Source organism: Elgaria multicarinata, chromosome 7 (assembly GCF_023053635.1).
Source record: "Elgaria multicarinata webbii isolate HBS135686 ecotype San Diego chromosome 7, rElgMul1.1.pri, whole genome shotgun sequence".
Classification (NCBI taxonomy): domain Eukaryota; kingdom Metazoa; phylum Chordata; class Lepidosauria; order Squamata; family Anguidae; genus Elgaria; species Elgaria multicarinata.
In genome coordinates this window covers 31,839,107-31,859,385 of record NC_086177.1, presented here as the reverse complement: position 1 = coordinate 31,859,385, position 20,279 = coordinate 31,839,107, and the positions used below count along the sequence as shown (strand labels likewise).

General features: G+C 43.4%; 1 protein-coding gene across 2 annotated transcripts in view; it reads right to left on the bottom strand.

The window, feature by feature from the left end:
- Window positions 1–9,776: 9,776 nt before the first annotated feature.
- Window positions 9,777–20,279, bottom strand: part of FARS2 (phenylalanyl-tRNA synthetase 2, mitochondrial) — a 268,820-nt gene continuing 258,317 nt past the window's right edge. For both annotated transcript variants that reach the window (XM_063130326.1, XM_063130325.1), the window contains one exon: window positions 9,777–10,047. In XM_063130326.1, the coding sequence (XP_062986396.1) occupies window positions 9,909–10,047 (139 nt within the window). In that variant the 3' untranslated portion in view covers window positions 9,777–9,908. The remainder of the gene's footprint in view (window positions 10,048–20,279) is intronic.

Genomic DNA, 20,279 nt, shown 5'->3' with positions numbered 1-20,279 from the left:
CAGTGGTTCTCAACCTTCCTAATGCCGCGACCCTTTAATATAGTTCCTCATGTTGTGGTGACCCCCAACCATAAAATTATTTTCGTTCTTCTCTACACGATCCATTGTCGTGGGATGGTTTGCTAATGAAAATAATACATAACAATAGCTTTAATAATACAAAAGATGATACATGACATAGTTCAGTCAATACAGTTTCCTAAGATCATCGGAAATATGTGTTTTCCGATGGTCTTAGGCGACCCCTGTGAAAGGGTCATTCGACCCCCAAAGGGGTCCCGACCCACAGGTTGAGAAACGCTGAGGTAGAAGATAGTGGAGACATTCACGCCAGACTGAGAAATGGGACCATAGCGTTGTATCCAATATAGATCTAAGTCAAGTCTCATTCATTTCAATTGACTAAGTAGGAGTAACATTGGAAACAACCCATATGAAGGAACATCAGAAATTACCTTATAGCAAGAGAGATTATTGGTCAATGTAGGTCAGTACACTTAGCGGCATTGGGAAACCCTCTCCAAGGTTTCAGTCAGGAGTCTTTCCCAGCCTTACAAGATGTCAGAATTTGAACCTGAGACCTTTGTGGTCTACCACTGAGGTTCAGGTTCATTTATTTTTTTGGCCACATAATGAGAAGACAGGATCCCCTGGAGAAGATGCTGATGCTAGGGAAAGTGGAAGGCAAAAGGAAGAGGGGCTGACCAAGGGCAAGATGGATGGATGATATTCTGGAGGTGACAGACTTGACCTTGGGGGAGCTAGGGATGGCGACAGCCGACAGAAAGCTCTGGCGTGAGCTGGTCCATGAAGTCACGAAGAGTCGGAAACGACTGAATGAATAAACAACAAAATCCTGAACCAGAGCTTCTGGGCAGAGGAAATGGACAGAGGAGGAGATGGACAGATGTGGCTTCCCATATGCCATCAACCAACTGAATCATTGCTCAGCTTCTAAATATCTGCCTTTAAACCAATCAACTAAAAGATAATGTTTGAACCCACCCTCAGAGCTTCACATTATTTATTACAGTGTGCATTGTTCTTTTTCCAGTACAGGTGGATGGAGCTAGTTCAATGGCAATTGCTTTCCATCATCTTGGGAAAAGCGTGCTTGAAGCAAAATAACCATCTGCAGCCAGTCCTGTCTCCTCCGAGACATCTTTCACCCAAGTTTGACTGCCCAGTTTCTCTCAAACTACTGTTCCTTCCCCTCTCTGTTCATTACTTTAATCGTAGTTTATGTGAGACTGGAGGAGAGGTTAATTTGTCTTAATCACCTATATATTACTGTCCCCTTTGAAGTAAAAGCAGAGGCAGCCTGGCTCACTGCTTTATTAATTCTCTTTGCTGTAAAGTGTCAAGAAGTCAATAATCATCCCAAACTACTCTGCAATGAATTATGAATTGTGGATTCATTCAAAGAAACACAGAATGGGGCCATGCACCAAAGCTCATTGGGAACAAGCATTCTTTGATAAGGAACATATTGTTTGTCATAAAAGGCACAGGTGTTCGGCGTGCTTTGGCATTTTTCACATGAATGGGAGCATCTCTTCAAAGGAAAAAGGAGGTAAATTTAGGGACAAACTATGCTTTAAAAAGCTCTGATGGTCTCCTTCTCCCTTGCCAAGTCCTCAGAAGGGGCAGTTGCACTGGAAAAAAAGATGGGAAGAAACCCTTTCCTGCCCGTTACTTCTTTCCCCTTGAAATATCTTCCCCCAGCTTTGATTCAACCAAGTGTTCCGTGCTCATGTTTACTTCAGAACACAGGCCTGGAACCCCATTGGGATAAAGCCTGGAAGGGGGTAGACATTCCTTGGGGATAGTGTCTGGCAGGGGAAACCCTTCTCTGAGGGTGCTTTGAAAAAGTGAAAGAACCATCCATGCTTTGGCACACATGGCCAAGATGCTTCATGTATTTCACCCCTTAAGGCAGGATCTACACTACCCCCATCCCCATGAAACTACACTTGTGAGCTCATTCACTCCTCTAACACAGCAATTTGCTTTTGAAGTGCGGGCATTTCCCCCTCAGAGATTACTTCAAAACAGTCAATGCACAGTGGAGTCAGGTCTGTAGGAAATCGAGTGATATAGATAGATAGATAGATAGATAGATAGATAGATAGATAGATAGATAGATAGATGGATGGATGGATAGATAGATAGATAGAGATATAGAGGCCTTAGCTAGATGGGGCTTTATCCCGGGATGAACCCCTGGATCATCCCTGTGCGTCCACATGATGCACAGGGGATCCCAGCATCAGGGAAGGATGATCCCTCCCTTGCCCCAGGATAGAGCCCTCCACTTTGGGCCCGCTTTTTCCGTGGTCTCGGGCTGAGCCCAAGACTGCGGAACGTGTGGCCCGTTGCTGCGGGTTGACCCGGCTCCGCGCGGGAGCCACGCAACGGGGCACAGCACTCCTCATGAGTGCTGCGCCCATTGGGGGTAGGGTGGGGGGAGTGGGAAAATTTAAGTATTTAAAAAAACCACTTACCTTTTGGCGCTCAAGTGCTTGTGCGCTTCTGTCGCTTTAAAAACTAAAAAATGGCAGGCGCAACGCCTCTCCTCCTGAGGTCGTTGCGCCTCATGTGTAAACAGAGGAGGGATCTCATGATAATCACATTGCAGGATCTTCCCTATTCCGTCCTGGATTAAAAGGTAGGTCTAGCTAAGGCCATAGGGAGATAGATAGATAGATGAGATAGATAGATAGATAGATAGATAGATAGATAGATAGATAGATAGATAGATAGATAGATGATAGATAGATAGATGATAGATAGAGTATTCCTAATTTGTTTATATACATGCTTCAGATCATTGTTACATGAGCAAACCTTCATGATCAGACAACATTGAAACACAGAGAAACAGATAAATACATGGTAATTTATTTGCCTCCTCCTTCTTTCTAACATCCTTATGCTTCTCTCTCACTCCAACTGCTACTTCATCTTCTTTACTCTAGCTAAACAACCCCTGCTCCTTCCTCCCCACCCCACATTAAAAAAACCAAGTAATTCTCACTTTCTAGCCAACAGTATAATGCAGGATTGCCAATAACCCCAAAGCTGGTGCATTTCAGTGACAAGTGCTAAAAGAATCAACATTAAATACATATCTACACGGTTCCTTGGAATTTCCCCCCCCCTTAAAAACACGCTTTGAAAGTCAATCCTTTTCATAATCATTTCCAATATAGCTATTTTCACTCTACTGTTTACAAGACTATTTTTGAATCACATTATTTGCCAGACAAACAGTCCACTCTCTCGTGCTGTCAAATCTGTCTGTTACTCTTCCCAAGCCTTAAATTAACCTTGGGCTTTTCCCCTCCCATTTCTAGTATTGCTCTTTCAACTTAGTTACTTAATTTAACACCTAGCAGATATATTAACATAGAGAAACAAAGAAGATGGAAACCAAAACATTCGAAGATCTAGCTGGGATCTAAGGAGCTGCTTAGGTTTATGGTAAGAGGCCTGGGCTAGCACAGTAGAGATCGTTGACTTTTTTCTCTGAACAGCTGCTCTCCCCGCCCCCCACCCACAGTGAAGAAGGTGTGGAGAAGGTGGATATGGAGATGTTTTATCCTTTTCCCATAACAACCTGGGGTCATCCCACAAAGCTGAATGGTGCGAGATTCAGGACAGATAAAAGGAAGTACCTCTTCACACAGCTCATTGTTAAACAACACAACAGACTTTGCTACCACAAGATGGCCACCAACATGGAAGGTTACCAAATTCATGGAGGATAAGGCTATTAATGGGTACTAGTCATGTTGGCTGTACATTACCTCCAACAATGCCTCTGTACACCAGTTGCTGGGGATCACAAGTGGGAGAGTATTGCTTGCATTCCATTCCTGTCCTACCTGAGATGTCCTTTCTTCCATTGTTGGGGTGGGGCCAAAGGCAAAAGGGGCAGGGCCAAAATACCAAAAAAAAAAAAATAGCTTAAAGTTCTTACTGCCAGTAACTAAGACTTAAGAGAGGAATTTATTTTATTTTATTTTATTACATTTATATACCGCCCCACAGCCGAAGCTCTCTGGGCGGTTTACAACAATTAAAAATGGTAAACATTAAAAGTATACAAAATTTAAAAACCATCAAAAACATAAAAAACCAGTATAAAAACAACATTTAAAAACAGCAATTCTGGGGTCCATTAAAAACAAACTTAATGTTGTTAAATGCTGTTAAAATGCCTGGGAGAAGAGAAAAGTCTTAACCTGGTAACAATGTTGGCGCCAGGCGAGCCTCATCGGGGAGATCATTCCATAGTCGGGGGGGGGGCACCACCAAGAAGGCCCTCTCCCTTGTTGCCATTCTCCGAGCTTCCCTCGGAGTAGGCACTCGGAGGAGGACCTTAGATGTTGAGCGCAGTGTATGGGTAGGTTCATGTCGGGAGAGGCGTTCCATCAGGTATTGTGGTCCCAAGCCATGTAGGGCTTTATAGGTTAAAACCAGCACCTTGAGTTGGGCTTGGAAACATATAGGCAGCCAATGCAAGTGGGCCAGAATCGGTGTTATATGCTCAAACCTCCCTGTTCCAGCTATCAATCTGGCCGCTGCATTTTGCACAAGCTGCAACTTCCGGATCGTCTTCAAAGGCTGCCCCATGTAGAGGGTGTTGCAGTAATCTAATTACTGCAATGCCCTTTCAACCTTTCAGAATGCACAAAAGCTGGGAAAGCACCAAATGTTCAGTGGCTGGGGGGAAGGGGGTGGAGCCATGAGAAGGGGGCATGGCTCTCTTTGGGAATCCTGGAGGGATGGATTGGGAGGGAGGGATTGGGAGCCCAGGTGGGCCAGATTTGTTCCATAAAGATTTCTGCCAAGTAAGCAGACATTTGATCAAATACATATTTTATTTAGAAATACAATGTTAATATAGATGAACTCACCCCAGTTAAATTCCCCTCCTGTCTCCACAGGACACCATCAGAATAAAGCTTTTAAACACCTTTCCTAAATTGTATACTGTGGTGGTGGGGTTGTTTTGTATTGAAACGGGCTTAAGTCCTACTCTCTCAATGCACTTCTCCGCACCAGTTAAACTAAATCCAGACCCACAGATAATAAAGGAGCAAGTAGAAGTTGTTTTCCTCTGGGCAGGTCTCCTTTGTTCTGGAGAGATTACAGAGGAGAAGAAAAAGAAACATCAGAATCAATCCTCCCCTTTGTTCCAAGGCCTCTCAAAATGGAGGCCTAGGCCTGCCTGTCTCTTCCTACGGTATGAGAGAATGGGCAATGTGAATAGAACCCCAGTAAACTCTCCACACAATCATGTAAAAAGCTACACTAGTGGAGCAGAAAAGGCTGTTAAGCAGGCCGTTTCACCTCTCATCGTAGTTTCAGGACTCCTAACAGCGCCCGATTTGGAATAGCACATCTCCTGAAAGGCTGAGCATACTAAAGCCCAGGTGGTAGTTGCTTGGCTCCTGATGTAGGTTTTGTTCAGGCACGGCAGGCAGAGGTCCTTGCAAAAAGCAGATCCATAGACGTATAGAGATCTGTAAATATGCTAGTGCCTGGCCCCTTTGTTCTCACTCAACATGCGCTTTTGCAAAGCGCGGAGATTAGAGCAGCACCATTAAAAGCCTTGCAACATCCCTCCTTGGCTCCCATATCTATCTTCTGCTAAAATGAAAGGCTTCCAGGTTTTTGAAGAGAAACACTCCATTACAGCTTCCTAAGCATCACCGTAAAGAAAAAACGGTCAGATCAGTTATAGCAATAAACGACCCAATACTCACAGTGACCTGGCTCGCACAATGTGATAAGCCATGGTGGGTTGTCACCATGGGTTCTTTCAGGGTAATTTACGGTGACATCCAAACCCAGAGTGTTTTTTCATCGTGAGTTGTTTTCTACGAACAAGCCATCCTGAGAACCCATGGCTTGTTCTTGGCTTGTTTTCAGGGTGGCTTGTTGTGATGTCCGAACCTGGCAGGGCAATTTCATCATGAGTCGTCAGGAACAGCTAGAAGGACACCCGGCAAGAGCAGCAAAAATCCCTGCAGTCCTTGTGATCTTGCTCATGCTGCTGCCATCCTCCTTCATTCTTTGTCAGTGCCCTAAAAATCTAGAAGAAAGGACACCGGAGAGTGTCTTGGCCCCTCCTGATTTTTATTTTATGTCTTAAGATTTATTTAAATTACTTTTTTTTTAAAAAAAAAAATGGGAGGCTGGCATGCTGCTGATTGAGGTTCTCCACCCACCACCCACCCCAGTACCATCTTTATTTTGGTTCAAGAGTAGTTTTGTGTTTTGGAGCTCAGACCCCCACCTCTGTGTGGTACTTCTGTTCTTGGCCCAGTTACTTTTATTGTTGTCTCACCAGTTTGCGTTCTGGGAAATGAGTGTTTTATGATCAGCCATGTACACCATAGTTGTCATTTTATGAATGGGCAAGATCCACGTCCATGGCAACCATTTTGTGAGAGCAGCCATGACATTTTCTCAAAATTCCAAATGTGCCCATTAACCCAAAAAGTTTGGGTACCCAAGTATATACACTAATCTCATTGTCACCTCATTGTTGCATTTTTCTCTTTAACATAACCTTTATTTCTGAGGTTTTCTTCAATGGAACTCAGGGCATATGCATGGTTGTCTGCTGAACTCTGGCATGTTTATTCTCACAACAACCCTGTGAGGTAGGCTATGCCGAGAAGGACTGGCTGAAGGTCACCTTCATGGTTCAGTGGGGATTTGAACCTGGGTCTCCCTAGCCCTGGTCTGATTTGACACTCTAACCACTACACTGCCGCTGGCTCTCTTGCATAGATTTTCCTTTGCAGGCATGGAAGTGATTTAAAAACCTGCAAACACATTAGGCCAGAGATGAGAGGAGGACAAATGTATTGTGCATGTACACAGAAGGCCATTGTCTTCAGTCCTCCTTACTGGGCAGGATGGCTTTGTATACTTCAAACCCTTGGCATATGGAGTTTTCTACTTGTACCCAGAAGTTTGTAGACTTCTGAATTATCGTTTTACTAGACACATTGCATATTTGTGACAGTTGGGTGTAGGACATATGCTAGGTATAGAAATATAAATGGTGCCTTTTTCTGCTAACAAAAACGCTCTTTTTAAATAAAGCATTTAGACAGTTTTAGTTAGAAGAGTTTCTTTTATTTATTTATTTATTTTAAAAAATGCTTTTATTCCCAGTTATGAGGAACAAAAAACACACTTTCTAGCAGGTGTTTCAAAGAATCATAAAAATAGATTCCACAAAGACAGTAAAGCAAGAAGGGTAAAGTACTAGAGCTGAAAGAGGAGGATTTTCAGGGTAAAATTGCCTGGCCTCTGAAAAGGGAATGTTCACAGGAGTGCCGAGTCTAAGACAGCAGGAAACTTTATGAAGTATTTAACTTCCTTTTGGGAAGGACGGGTAATTCTCCCTTACTCAAAGCAAACACTGCAAGGTTGAACATTTCTGAACACACAGCAAAGAAAAGAAAACTCTGCTTTTCTGTATTATATAAGCCAGGTTCTTTTCACCAGAATCTGTTATTTCTCCAATTTGCTTCCTTAAAAGGCTGACTCACATGGCCACATTTGAGGTGGAAAATCCCTAACTAGAATATTTGTCTTGTCAGAATTATTGTGGTCTACACCCCTTACCTCTGGTATTGTTGTGGGGGTGGGGGGACTGAGTCTGAGACATGGCGGCTTGCCTAGGGACACCAAGTGAGTTCTTGGCTGAGGTAATATTTGAACATGGGTCTTCAGCGGTGTAATGGAGCCGTTGCTCATTTTTATTAGAAAGGATGTTGAATTCATCTGCCACCAACTCTGTGAGTCCTACCCCAGGCTCACACTCATAGCCACTTATACACACCACCAGCTCTCAACATGTTACCTTCTGACCTTGTGAGGACCAATCACCTCACGGTGGTGATGGTTTTTCCACCTCAGAAACGGTCCTTAAATCTATTTATTTGTCAGAGAGGTCTTGTGCAAGTCCGACATATGGATTTGACAGATAAGCTTCAAGGAGATTTGCCAGCAGTGTGCATGAGTCCCTTGTATTGTCACATAACTTTATCCATTTTACCTCTGGACTTCCCTATGCCTATGTTTAAAAGGTGCCTACATTTAAAAGGTGAACCTTCCTTGTGCTGTTTTTTTTTTGTTTGTAGTGTATTTATTCATTTAGCTTTTTGTAATCTGTCCAGAGAATGTTTGTTTTGGGCTGGATTAAAAATAAAAACAATAAAATAGATAGATTACCTGCCTTCCTGCCCCATTATGTATTTATTTATTTATTATTGCATTTATATCCCGGCTGTTTTTCTCCAAGAAACCCAAGGTGGCATACATAATCTTCCTCCTCTCCATTTTATCCTCACAACAACAACCCTGTGAGGTAGGTTGGGCTGAGAGTCTGTAACTGGCCCAAAGTCACCCAGTTGGTTTCCATGGCTGAGTGGGGACTAGAATCTGGATCCCCTGACTCCCAGTCCAGCACTTTAGCCACTACACCACACTGGTTGAGAAGCACCTCCATTTCAGAGCAGCAGCATTCCTAGATGGAGGTCCACTCATAATAATTCTGAATTATTCAGTCTTTCTTCTGCTGTCCCCTGACTAACAGCTTGGCATAACGGCAAGTAATTTGTTTGCATTTTAGAATATAATAAAACATTTAAAATGAAAAATGCCACCACCACCACTTATTACTATAAAAAGAAAATAGAAGCAATCATGATTGAGGCTGAAATCTTAAACTCACTTATAAGAGAGCAAATACTATTGAAATTAGCAGATTAATGTCACAGTAAGCATGCATAGGATCAAGCTGTAAACATCTTCAAGTGTATGACATAAAATGTCTGCTGCAGCTCTCTTTCTCAGAACATAAATTTTGGAAATATTCAATAGGACAATGGAGGTGGCAGGCAGATGTACCAATACCAAGGAGGAATATAGTCTCCAGGCAGTTTTAAAAAATAAAACTGAGTCAAAAAGACATCGTGTCGCTCAACAGCCGTCAAATGACCCAGCGAGATAAATGAAGTCTTGATTGTGAGTACTGTGTACCTGGCCCTTTTCAGATTAACGTTATTGTCCTGGGAATGTGTGTTTACGGTAGAACTCATTGGAGTCTGAAGTGGTGCAATTGCAAAGCAATTTGTGGTGCAGGTAATTCACAACTGTTTCCCTTTGTAAGATCTTTACAAGGAAAGCTCAAAAAGAGCAAGTTAAGCTGTAGGGTTGTTATGTATCCCATTCTCAGTAAGCTCCTGTGTACTCCAATATGTTTTTTGCGCAAGGCTTGACCAAATTAGTTTCCAAGGGATTGCTTCCATCACCATTTTTATAGCACAAAAAAGAGGTGGGCTGGGGAGAGTGGAATGGAATGGAGTTGGCTGGAGCATAACATCTTGCTGTAACTCCCACTTGTAACGTCCAGTTCAGTCTGAGCCTCAAACCATCTGTGAAAGGCTTGTCTGTAGATGGTCAGGGACTCTTATCTCAGGGGTGGGCAGAAAGTAGATTCCCTGATGTTTTGGACTTCAAATGCCAGCATTCTTGACTATTGGCCATGCTGGCAGGGGCTTCTGGAAGTTGGTCCAAAACATCTGGATATCTACTTTCTGCCCACCCCTCCTCTACCGCAAGTGCATGGAACTTCCTACTAGTGCAGAACTAACATACATTCTCTGTAGTTTAATACAACCACAGGAATTGATTAATAACATACAGCATAGCCAACAAGGTATTGATTAATGTTCACTCACACCGCCAAGTTATTCATCTTTATTACGTGAAAGTTACACATTGCCAAAGGCTTCCACATGATGGAAACCATTTTCAACGGGGAGAAAATGAAGAGGAAAAAGGAAAAGAAAACCAGAGGATTCAAAGCTACAGGGTCAAAATCTTCCCTCTACTCCTAATTCTTGTACAACAGATTGCTCAATGGTGTGATGGATGTTGCTTACTTCCTTCTGAGTCAAGGTCCTTTCCAAGTGCCGGTAAGTTATTTGGTAACAATGACTGACCCGTTTTGTCCTGGAAAACAAACCAGATGCCAGGTGTTAGTTATACATCAAATTGTACACCTTTAAAGGGAGGGGGAAAGAATATCCTTGTACTCATCCCTTGCGTTTCTTGTCATATTGTTAGGTATATTGCTCACATTACTAATACAAGGGACAGACTCAGGTTCTACAACTCCTCTTGTTAATGCATACTTCACTTCAAGGGGAGAGCGAGAGCAGTCTACCTGTTTCTCAAGGGTTGTAGCCAATATTAGTCCTACTTAAAGTAAACTTATTGACATGAATGGGTCTACTCTAAGTAGTACTAACGTGAGCTACAATTCAATATATACAATCATCTCACTTTTTCATCTTTTAACATTCTCTCCCATCTTGAAATCTCATTGCAGTGATTTATGTTTCCCTCTGCAGATGTGTTTGGGGGAAAGCAATGTGAAAATCATCAGCCTTGAATTGGTTAACACCTATGAATAGAAATTTAAAAAGAAAAAGGGACTTTAGACAAGAAATAGTTCATCAGGGACTTGGAGGTGGCATCAAAGCATCATTGCTGCAGTATGGAGGTGCGGCCCTCCAAATGTTTTGGCCTACAATTCCCGTCAGCCCTAGACAACAAAACCAATTGTGAGGGATCATGGGAGTTGTAGGCCGAAACATCTGGAGGGCCACAAGTTGCACATGCTAATTTCCTGTGGATCACTGTAACCTCTAAACAACTGCTTTTGCAGTTTTCATTGTGTTTCAAGCTGTGCCAACAAAGAGCTAAAACTAGCACTCAGGAGAATAATCAATGATGTTCAACAGGTGCTGACACATGGGGAGGCAGAGGGACAGAGTGAGAGAGCGAGAGCTTGTTCTCTGGACCAATTACAGCCAAAGAGAGCTGCTGTTAGCCCCGTTTGGTTGGAGGTTGGGCCCACTCCAATCAGGAGGAGGGCGAGACGGGGAGCTGCGAGGTCTATTTCTGTCTAGAGATTGGACAAAGCTATTGGTTTTGCTTTTGACTTTTTTTTGGCATTTGATTTTTTTTAAAAGGTCTCAAGTTCTTTCAATATATAAGAAATTTCTGAATTTTGGTATGTTCTTCTTGAAAACGAGCCAAAACTAAATTCTCACTCGTCTGCCTAGGACAAATTCAATCAGTGCAGCTATTCTCAGCCTGGGGTGGACTATGTTGTACCTGCCTGCCAAGATGAAGAGCTTGGCAGAAAGAAAGAAAAAAAGAGGTGGCAACCCTAATTTAGGCCACAAACATGGTTGAATGTGCAGGGATTCAAAGCCAAACTTTTATAAAGAGCTCAGCGCTCAGAGCCCTCTCCCTAGATGGATGAATTTGCCACTTTCGCTTTTGCCCACATTCGGATTTTTTAAATCTCAAGTTCTTTCTGTACCATTTATGAAGAAATCCGTAAATTTTTATAAGTACTTAAGAAGTGGGGGGGGGAACTGAACTAAATTATCAGCCAACTGGATCATGACACTTCCTCAGCTGGGAAGCTTCAGCAGTGCCTGCTGAAAGAGAGAGAGAGAGAGAGAGAGAGAGAGAGAGAGAGAGAGAGAGAGAGAGAGAGAGAGACCCTGTTCAGATGTCACACTAAGCCACAGTGGTTAAGCATTTTAGGCTAAACATTATGGCCCAGTGTGTCATGTGAGTCATTCGTAACCATGGTGGATACATAACCACAGTTTACATGTTCACTGACCATTTGCTGCAAAAGGGTTAGCGGCCTAACCATGGCTTAGCATGTTGCCTGAACAGGCAGACAGCAAGAATACAGGGGGAGTGGGGAGAAACAAAGGAAAGGAGTGAACCAGAAAGAAAAGGACAAAGTGTGTGTATGTTAGAGAGAGTGCAGATATGGATGAAAGATGAATGGATGGATAGACAGATATAGACAGACAGACAAAATGATTTATTTATATTTTTAAATGGGTTGATCATTGCACCCGCAGTGGCTTCAGAAACAAATAATACAATGGGCAAAGAAAGGGCAAGTCTACATAGAATCTTGGAATTTTGAGGCTCCATCTTATGTATTACAATCTTCCCAAACGGCACCAAATTGATATGGTCCATATTACAGAGTCGTAAACAAAAGCTGCAGTGCAACTCCTAAAGGCACAAAAGCCAGAGAGAGAGAGAGAGAGAGAGAGAGAGAGAGAGAAGTGGTGGTGGTGGCAGCGGAAACTCTAGAAACTAAGGTGTTATGTTTCAAAACTTAGTAGATCATTAAATAAATGATTTGGCTCAAGGAAGGAAAACAATCTACGTTCCTTGGAACACTATGTTAAATGAAAGTTTTTGACAACCCTGGACAAAAAGAAACCCAATTCAGAAAGAGGCAGGGTTGAAAGATTAGGGAGAATGAGGATTATGTTACTCTGTAAAATACCATTTTGATTGGGAGTGCTTTATAAATCAAAAATAAGAATAATGCATCAAATACAAAAGAGAGACGTGTGGCACCTTAAAGTCTAAAAGATTTATTGTGGCATAAGCTTTTGTGGACTAGAGCCCACTTCATCAGACACATGATGTGTTATTCTCAGTTGGCAAACACACACACACACACACACACACACAGAGAGAGAGAGAGAGAGGGGGGGGAGGGAGGGAGGGAAGGATAGAGAGAAAAAGTATAAATGGTATGGCCGAAAGTCCATGAAATGCAAGCTTCGGCCATGATAAATCCAAGTCCCCACTGCCACAGTTTCTTGTTACATGTGAGCCTGGAAAGGTTGGGTTGTTGGGATGGTTGACAAGCTACCCAAAATCCATGGGCTGTCTTAGGGTTGCAAGTCGTTTGTCAACCACCCACCTTTGCTGGGTTCACACATAATGAGAAGCTATGGTGTGCCCTGCCACGCTCCAAATTTTCAAAATGGTGGCTGCCATCTTGACCTGAAGCCCCGAAGGAAAATTCGCCCATGATGGGTTCTTGTTATGTGTGAACCAGACCAAAGTGTTAAAGCAGAGGGGTGAGGCAGTATTCCCTCAGAGCCCACATACTGGTAAATTTAAGATGCCATGAGATGTTCCTGTGTTTCCTATAACATGGCTAGTCGGACAGAATCCTAAAATAAATGTTCAGACATACAATTCCACTGTCTTAACCGCCCCCCACAGATCTTATTGGTATTATTATACACTGATAAAATGCAACAGTGCACTGTCACTCTGTACAAGTAACTCATGTTACATTTGCATAAGGATTTTTTCATTTTTCGTTTTTTTGTTTCTTTTGTGTGGGGGGTATTATTACCACTTGCAAAATGTCACCATGATTGCACAATAGCACATAGTGACAGCTTTCTTAAACTGAGCAGGCTGCATATCAGAACAGAATACTTGTCTTGATACTCAGTAGTATAATGCCTTTGCAGAAAAAAAACATTTTTTTACTGTGCCAAGAACATAAAACACAAAATCAGCTCAATACGTACTTATGGCAAATCAGGATTGATTCCAAATATATTCAGTCGAAGAGGATGATCTCAAGTACACAAAAGGAATAAAATAAGATCTTGAAAGAAATTAGGGGATCCCATTCTGTTTCCTCAATGAGGGTGTTTGGGGAAAGGGCGTAAGAGGGTGTAAGCATGTCCAAAATCAGTCTTTCAGGTGACACCACCATCATGATCATGTATTACTAGAAGTGCTTGAGAACATACTGTAGGTAATACAAGGGAGATGGTGAGTTGTATCTAATGTTACTCCTCCTTAGAATAGACCCATTGGAATGAATGTGATTTAAATTAGATTAACATTGGATACAATCCATTAGATAAGACAACGCACCACCCACACTGTACATTCTGGGCAATATCACTTTCTTTTACAATGGTTTATCGCTGCAAGCAAACAGTAAACAAGATTTATCTCAATATAATCAGTATATACCATTAAGAGTTAATATATCGCTCTGCTTCTTTGCTGGGTGCTAAGAAGGGGAAGCCTCTTTCTAAGTGCCCAGCAGTGAAGACAGAAAAAGACATCCTTGGTGGGGGAGGGAGTATGTGGCTGAATCAATGTAAATGGGGGAGAGTGGGTGGATAGATGGAAGATGTGAATAGGGGAGGGAATCTGGATGTATGTGAGTGAACGCCTTCGGCTATGGCCCTTACCAACCACCAGTATGTGGGCTCTGAGGGAATACTGCCTCACCCCCCTGCTTTAACACTTTGGTCGGGTTCACACATAACAAGAACCCCTCGTGGGCGAATTTTCCTTCAGGGCTTCAGGTCAAGATGGCAGCCACCATTTTGAAAATTTGGAGCGTGGCAGGGCACACCATAGCTTCTCATTACATGTGAACCCAGCGAAGGTGGGTGGTTGACAAACCACCTGCAACCCTAAGACAGCCCATAGATTCTGAGTAGCTTGTCAACCATCCCAACAACCCACTCTTTCAAGACTCACATGTTACCAGAAACTGAGGCAGTGGGGACTTGGATTGGAAAGGTGGTACCTACCATGGTGGGCTGTGGTGACTCTGTAAGCCAACTCATTGCATTGATCTAGCAATTTTCCTAACTCCTAAAAGTGTTTAGTGAAATTGCTAGAACATTAACCTGAGCCCACCCTCCCCATACACACACACACATTTTTGTGTGGGTTTTTCACTGGACCTACTCTGAGCACCCACTTTCAAACAGGGTAGAAAAGGACAAGCAGTGTTGGAGGTGGAGCAGGATGCACAGTGGTCCTCCAAGCTTACAGCCTTGAATCAATGCTCTGCTACCCCACCATTCCGGATAAGCTGATGTGGAAGTGTGAAGGAAAGTGGGACCAGAGGCATGTCTAGACGGGGCGATATCCCGTGGATCATCCCGGGATCGGCCCTGTGCATCCACATGACGCACAGGGGATCCCGGGAGCAGGGAGGGATGATCCCTCCCTTTCCCCGGGGTATGGCCCTACACTTTAATCCTGGTTCTTCCTGCAGTCTCGGGATGATCCCGAGACAGAGGGAGGTGTGGTCAGGCGTCCTGTTTTCATCCCGGCTCCTCGCAAGTAACTGCGGGGAGCCGGGCACTGTGCATAGAGCTTTTCAGGAGCTCCGTGCCCATCGGGGGTGGGTTGGGGGTAGCGGGAGAATTTTTCCTTTAAAAAAATACTTTTTCGAAGGAGCGCTTGAGCGCTCACTTGAGTAAACCAAAAAATCCAAAATGGCGGATGTGACGTCCTCTGTCCTCCCGGGACGTCGCACGCTGCGTGTAGACTGAGGGGGAGGATCTTGCAATCATCATGTCACAAGATCCCCTCTCCACCCCCCTCATCTAGCCATGCCCCAGTTCCCCTGCTTCCTGGAGCCTGGGTTCCTTGACACTCATCCTGAATGGGGGAGAGCTGAGCAAGCGCTTGTGTCCAATAAAGGCACTTCTTTCTTCCCTGCAGTACTATTTTTCCCCATTTCCTGTCGGCTTGGCTTGCTGACAAGCGCTTCCTAACACTGAAACGAGCAAGCTGCATGTATCCCCCATAGTGCACACATGTGGGTGCTATAACAGAGGCAACGTCTCCCTCTACCCAGTCATTCCCAACTGCCTTTTCAAAGAGTGCAAAAATGGAGAGCTTTACAAAGGAAAGGGGATTTTAAAGAAGTCCTTTGAGCCTCTGTGCTGCTTGTTCCACCCATGGAATTGTGCCACCTTATAGCCTTAGCCTCTAAATCAAGCCCTTTCTCTGCTGCATCGCCCACCCAGCTGTTGGAGGCTACCTATAGGATATTTCCTCTATCTGGAAATGTTGCAAGACACTGTGATAGAGAACGTGGCTGTACTGCTGTTAACAGCTGAAATATCAAGCCTGCGGTTCTGCTAGGTCAACAAATGCTCAGGATTAACACTGAGTAAGAAGGACATTATTTACCTAAACTGCACCTTCCGACAACTCCATCCGGTTTGCAGTCACACAGCCTCCTTCTCCTTTCATTAAGCTTTAATTGATCTTAGCATCACAACATACTTGGCCACAGCCTGCGGCTTTTGGGTAATGAAACACCGTAAATACAGAGCAGTGCTGCACAAGGCTGGTTGGGTGGGGGTGAGTAGCAGAGAGATATTGCTGGATTCTGATGCCACAGGGGCACAGCCTCCCACCCCCACCCCGCAACTCTCCACCAAGGAAACAGCTGAAACAATATTATTTTGTGTAACTTTGTCGGCAAGCTTTTAACTCAGTAGATGCTGGTGGTTCCTCTTCTGATGGGGCTGTGAATCCATTCTGGGTTTCAGTCAAAACCACTCAGAACTCTAAAAGGAGATATTCAAGGTACTGAATCTGTTTTGGCAAAAAAGGTTCAGCACCTTGGAGAGCTTCTTTAGAATTCTGGCTGGTTCGGACTGAATCACATGATGCCCTTCCTTAAATATGTGCGCTGACCTCCTGTCTGCTCCTGGTTTCAGCCCAAGCATTCTGAGCTTCATCAGATGGGAGGAAACCACGGTTCCCTACCATCGCTTCTCCGCCCCTGCTTCTGTCACACAATACTTCCTCTTTCTCAACTGAGAAGAGGAAATAAACAATGACCACGTGGCAGTGGTCTGTTTTGATCGCACTGCTTCTCCTGCACACAGCAGGAGATCGCAGCAAATTCCATTTTTAAAAATAAATGGGACTTACCGGGGTCTTTTTTTGTCACGGGAAGAAGGCCAAAAAGAGCGGGAGACTGATGGGAGGTGGATAGTGTCGTGAAGAGGACCTGTGAAAATCTGTGAGAGCCCACTTCCAAGTGTGCTATAAAATGCTTGTCTGATGATCAACTCTCCATGGCCTTACCTGCCCCTGCCCGCCTTGCCTCTCTGCTTTTATATCCCAATACATCCCTGCCTGTGATACTTGATCCTTCAGCTCCTCCATCGTCCAAAGGTCTCCTATCCCCTTTCCTCAAAAGACTCCGCCTTCCTACCTGCCACCCCGTATGCTTGAAACTGCCTCCCACAACACCTGTGTGGTGACACCTCTCCCACTTCCTTCAAATCCCTCCTCAAAACCCACATTATCCCTGAAGACTTTGCCACAATCCCTAGCTCCCATACCCAACTTGAACTCAACCCGAGCACGTGGAACTGAAACAATTGCATATTGCTTCCCTATTTACCTCAGCCTCCACTTCCTTCCCTTTCTTCATTTGTTTCCCTGTGTCCAATTTTAGATTGTCACCTCCTTGGGGCAGGGACCTGTCTACGTGTACTCTCTCCACTGCCCTGCACACTGATGGAATTATCTGAATAATAACAGAAGCAGGGTAACACAACCTCAGCATTACCAAAGGCCGAGAGATAAAAAAGTACAGCCAATTATTTTTGGGCAACGAGAGATACTCATCTCTGTAGCTTTATGAAGCATGCAAACAGTTTGCTCTGCTGTCGAAAGATTTTCTGCACACATGTACACTGAAGTTTGCTACACACTTTATTCAATTGTTCGGGCAATAACCATAGAGCTCTCATTGCTAGAGATCTCGTTCTACTAGAAGAAAATATTACTAAGTGATTAGAGTTGACAAATAATTGTTGTTTCCTCTCCACTTTAGGCTTTCAAAACACCACATCTACCAGAGTGCAGACAATTACTCTAAGTCATGCTACAAATTTTAAAGCTGACAGTTATTGCTCTTGGCTCAAATCCAGATCATGGCAAGTTTGCCAAGGCTTGCGTGATACCACATAGTCAATGATAATATGATTTAAGTCAACAATCCTGATGCACATGTGTGCAACAACATAGCCCCATCAATGGTGAAATGCCGAACCGCACTTAAAAGTGTTGCTGATGGTGCAGAGTGAAGCATGCGTCTCAGAACGAGAGGTTTATGATCTCTGTCAGATGGACAAAAACTGAAGCACAAGAAAAAACAGAAATGGACTAATGAAGCATAGGGAAGAGTTCAGTTACAATGGAAGGGCAGGTATGTGCCTGAAAGGTACAAATCAGTCAGAGAGCTGCTGCTTCAGTAATAGGCCACCAGTACGAGCTTTTCTACATGAAGCTTTTAACCCACACCTTCACCAAGGTTTCTGCTTCCAGATTCTTTGCAGGATTAAGATCAGCTCTTTTACATGATTCCCCCCCCCTCGAGATTTTATTTCTCTATCTTTCTATATATTCCATTATACAGGCACTATGTAATGCTGTGGTATAGCAAAATTACACAATTTCTATGGTATTATAGAGGCCATTCATTAAAAAAATCACACTTTCCCCATTAAGAAAAAAATGTGATAATGGTTGCAAAGCAAAGGTGAGGCACTGGACAATAACAACATCATGTAAAGAAACCGCAAACTACAGCGAGTGAGTAATCTCAAGCGCACAATAAAAGCCTTGTATAGAAAAGGCTCAAAAATGAGAGCCTTATCAGCCTATCCTAAACTGGTGCCTTCCAGATGTGTTGAACAACAAGTTGGACAATCTTCAGTCAGCATGGCCAATCCTTAACCAATGGCCATGTTGGCTAAGAACTTCCAATGTGACCCCTAAAGCTCTAACCTCAACGGTTAGCCAGATACAGGATGGCAAAATCCTAACAAAACCCCTTGGACTAAAAAGAAACATGAGCAGTTGAAGCCAATCAAACCCGAGGATGGGAAGGGACGTTCAGATTTTACTAAATCTGTTCCATCTGCATTTCACGGATTCTCAGGTGCCTTTCCCTCTGTCATCTGCTCATTGACAGAACTGGATTCCCCCCCCCCCCAATTTCCAAAAGGTGCAGATTCCCCCAAAATGTGCATTTTCACGCTTTACCCTAGGGAAGAAATGAGCATTTCGACCCGTGTTTTTTAAAACTAATTTATTTACTTTATGTATTTTTCTATGACTAAATGTGTGTAAATCCATGAGACTCAGGAAAAGCTGGTTCCGCTTCAGTATCTGTGGGTTGGATTCACAGAAATCCAAACTCATTTGATTCCATTACAGAGTTCTCCAACATCCCTAAAGATGGGCGCTCTTCTGTGGCCTTCTATTATTATTATTATTATTATTATTATTATTATTATTATTATTATTATTATTATTATTATTATTATTTACATTTATATACCATCCCATAGTTGAAGCTCTCTGGGCGGTTTACAAAATAATAATAAACAGATGAGGGCAATGACCTGGCAGAAGGACAGGGGCCCAAAATAATGTAGAGTTTAGGGGAAACATGCAGAGATAACTCTGGTTTTGACATTCTTGCATCTCCAATGACCTGAGGTGAAGCTAAATAAGGGGCATTCAGGGGTGTGTATGGATGCGTACGTGGGACAAGTCACAGCATCTCTTCCCACTACATGCACACTCCGTTCAGTCTTTAAAATATAATTTGGTTCTTTCCTCAGCAGAAAGGTAAGTCATGATATTTTCCCATAAAGCCTCAGTTCGAATGAGTCTATGTCCTGGTATAACATAATCTTTGTTTTACCACCAATGCTTTTGGAAGGGTGCTACATCAGGACAGATCATCACTGGAAGGGAGGGATTGAGAGAAACATGGTGGTCTGCTGGGCTCCTGAGGGGGGGAAAAACCAATGCTGCTGCTGGCACAGGAGGCCAAAGGACACTTTTAAAAAGGTAGGGTGACCATATGAAAAGGAGGACAGGGCTCCTGTATCTTTAACAGTTGTATTAAAAAGGAAGTTTCAGCAGGTGTCATTTGTATATATGGAGACGCTGGTGAAATTTCCTCTTCATAACAACAGTTAAAGCTGCAAGAGTCCTGCCCTCTTTTAAGTCTGGTCACTCTAGTATAGCTCCTGCAGCTTTAACTGTTGTGATGAAGAGGAAATTTCACCAGGTTCTCCATATATACAAATGAAATTTGCTGAAATCCCCTTTTCTATGCAACTGTTAAAGATACAGGAGCCCTGTCCTCCTTTCCATATGGTCACCCTAAAAAGGGGACGGAGTGGGGGGGTAAATACCACCAACGCCACTGCTCATCCTGGTAAGCTCTGTCCCTGAAAATATGGAGAATTCCCCCTTAGAAATAGGTGAAAATGCCATCTTACTTTCATGGTCTGCCAACGGAGCTGTAAAGGCATAATGGCATTTTCAGCTCAACTCTACTTCTACAAAGGCCTTGCAACCCCATCACTGGAGCAATATGCTTTTCCATTCTCCTCCTAAAAGTGCTGCTTCTCTAGTAATTCACTCCAACTGACCATTACTAACATTACCACCTCAGAATCTTGGATTTAAGAGCTGTGCAGAAACATGATTTAGTGATAACAATATTATTTTAAAAC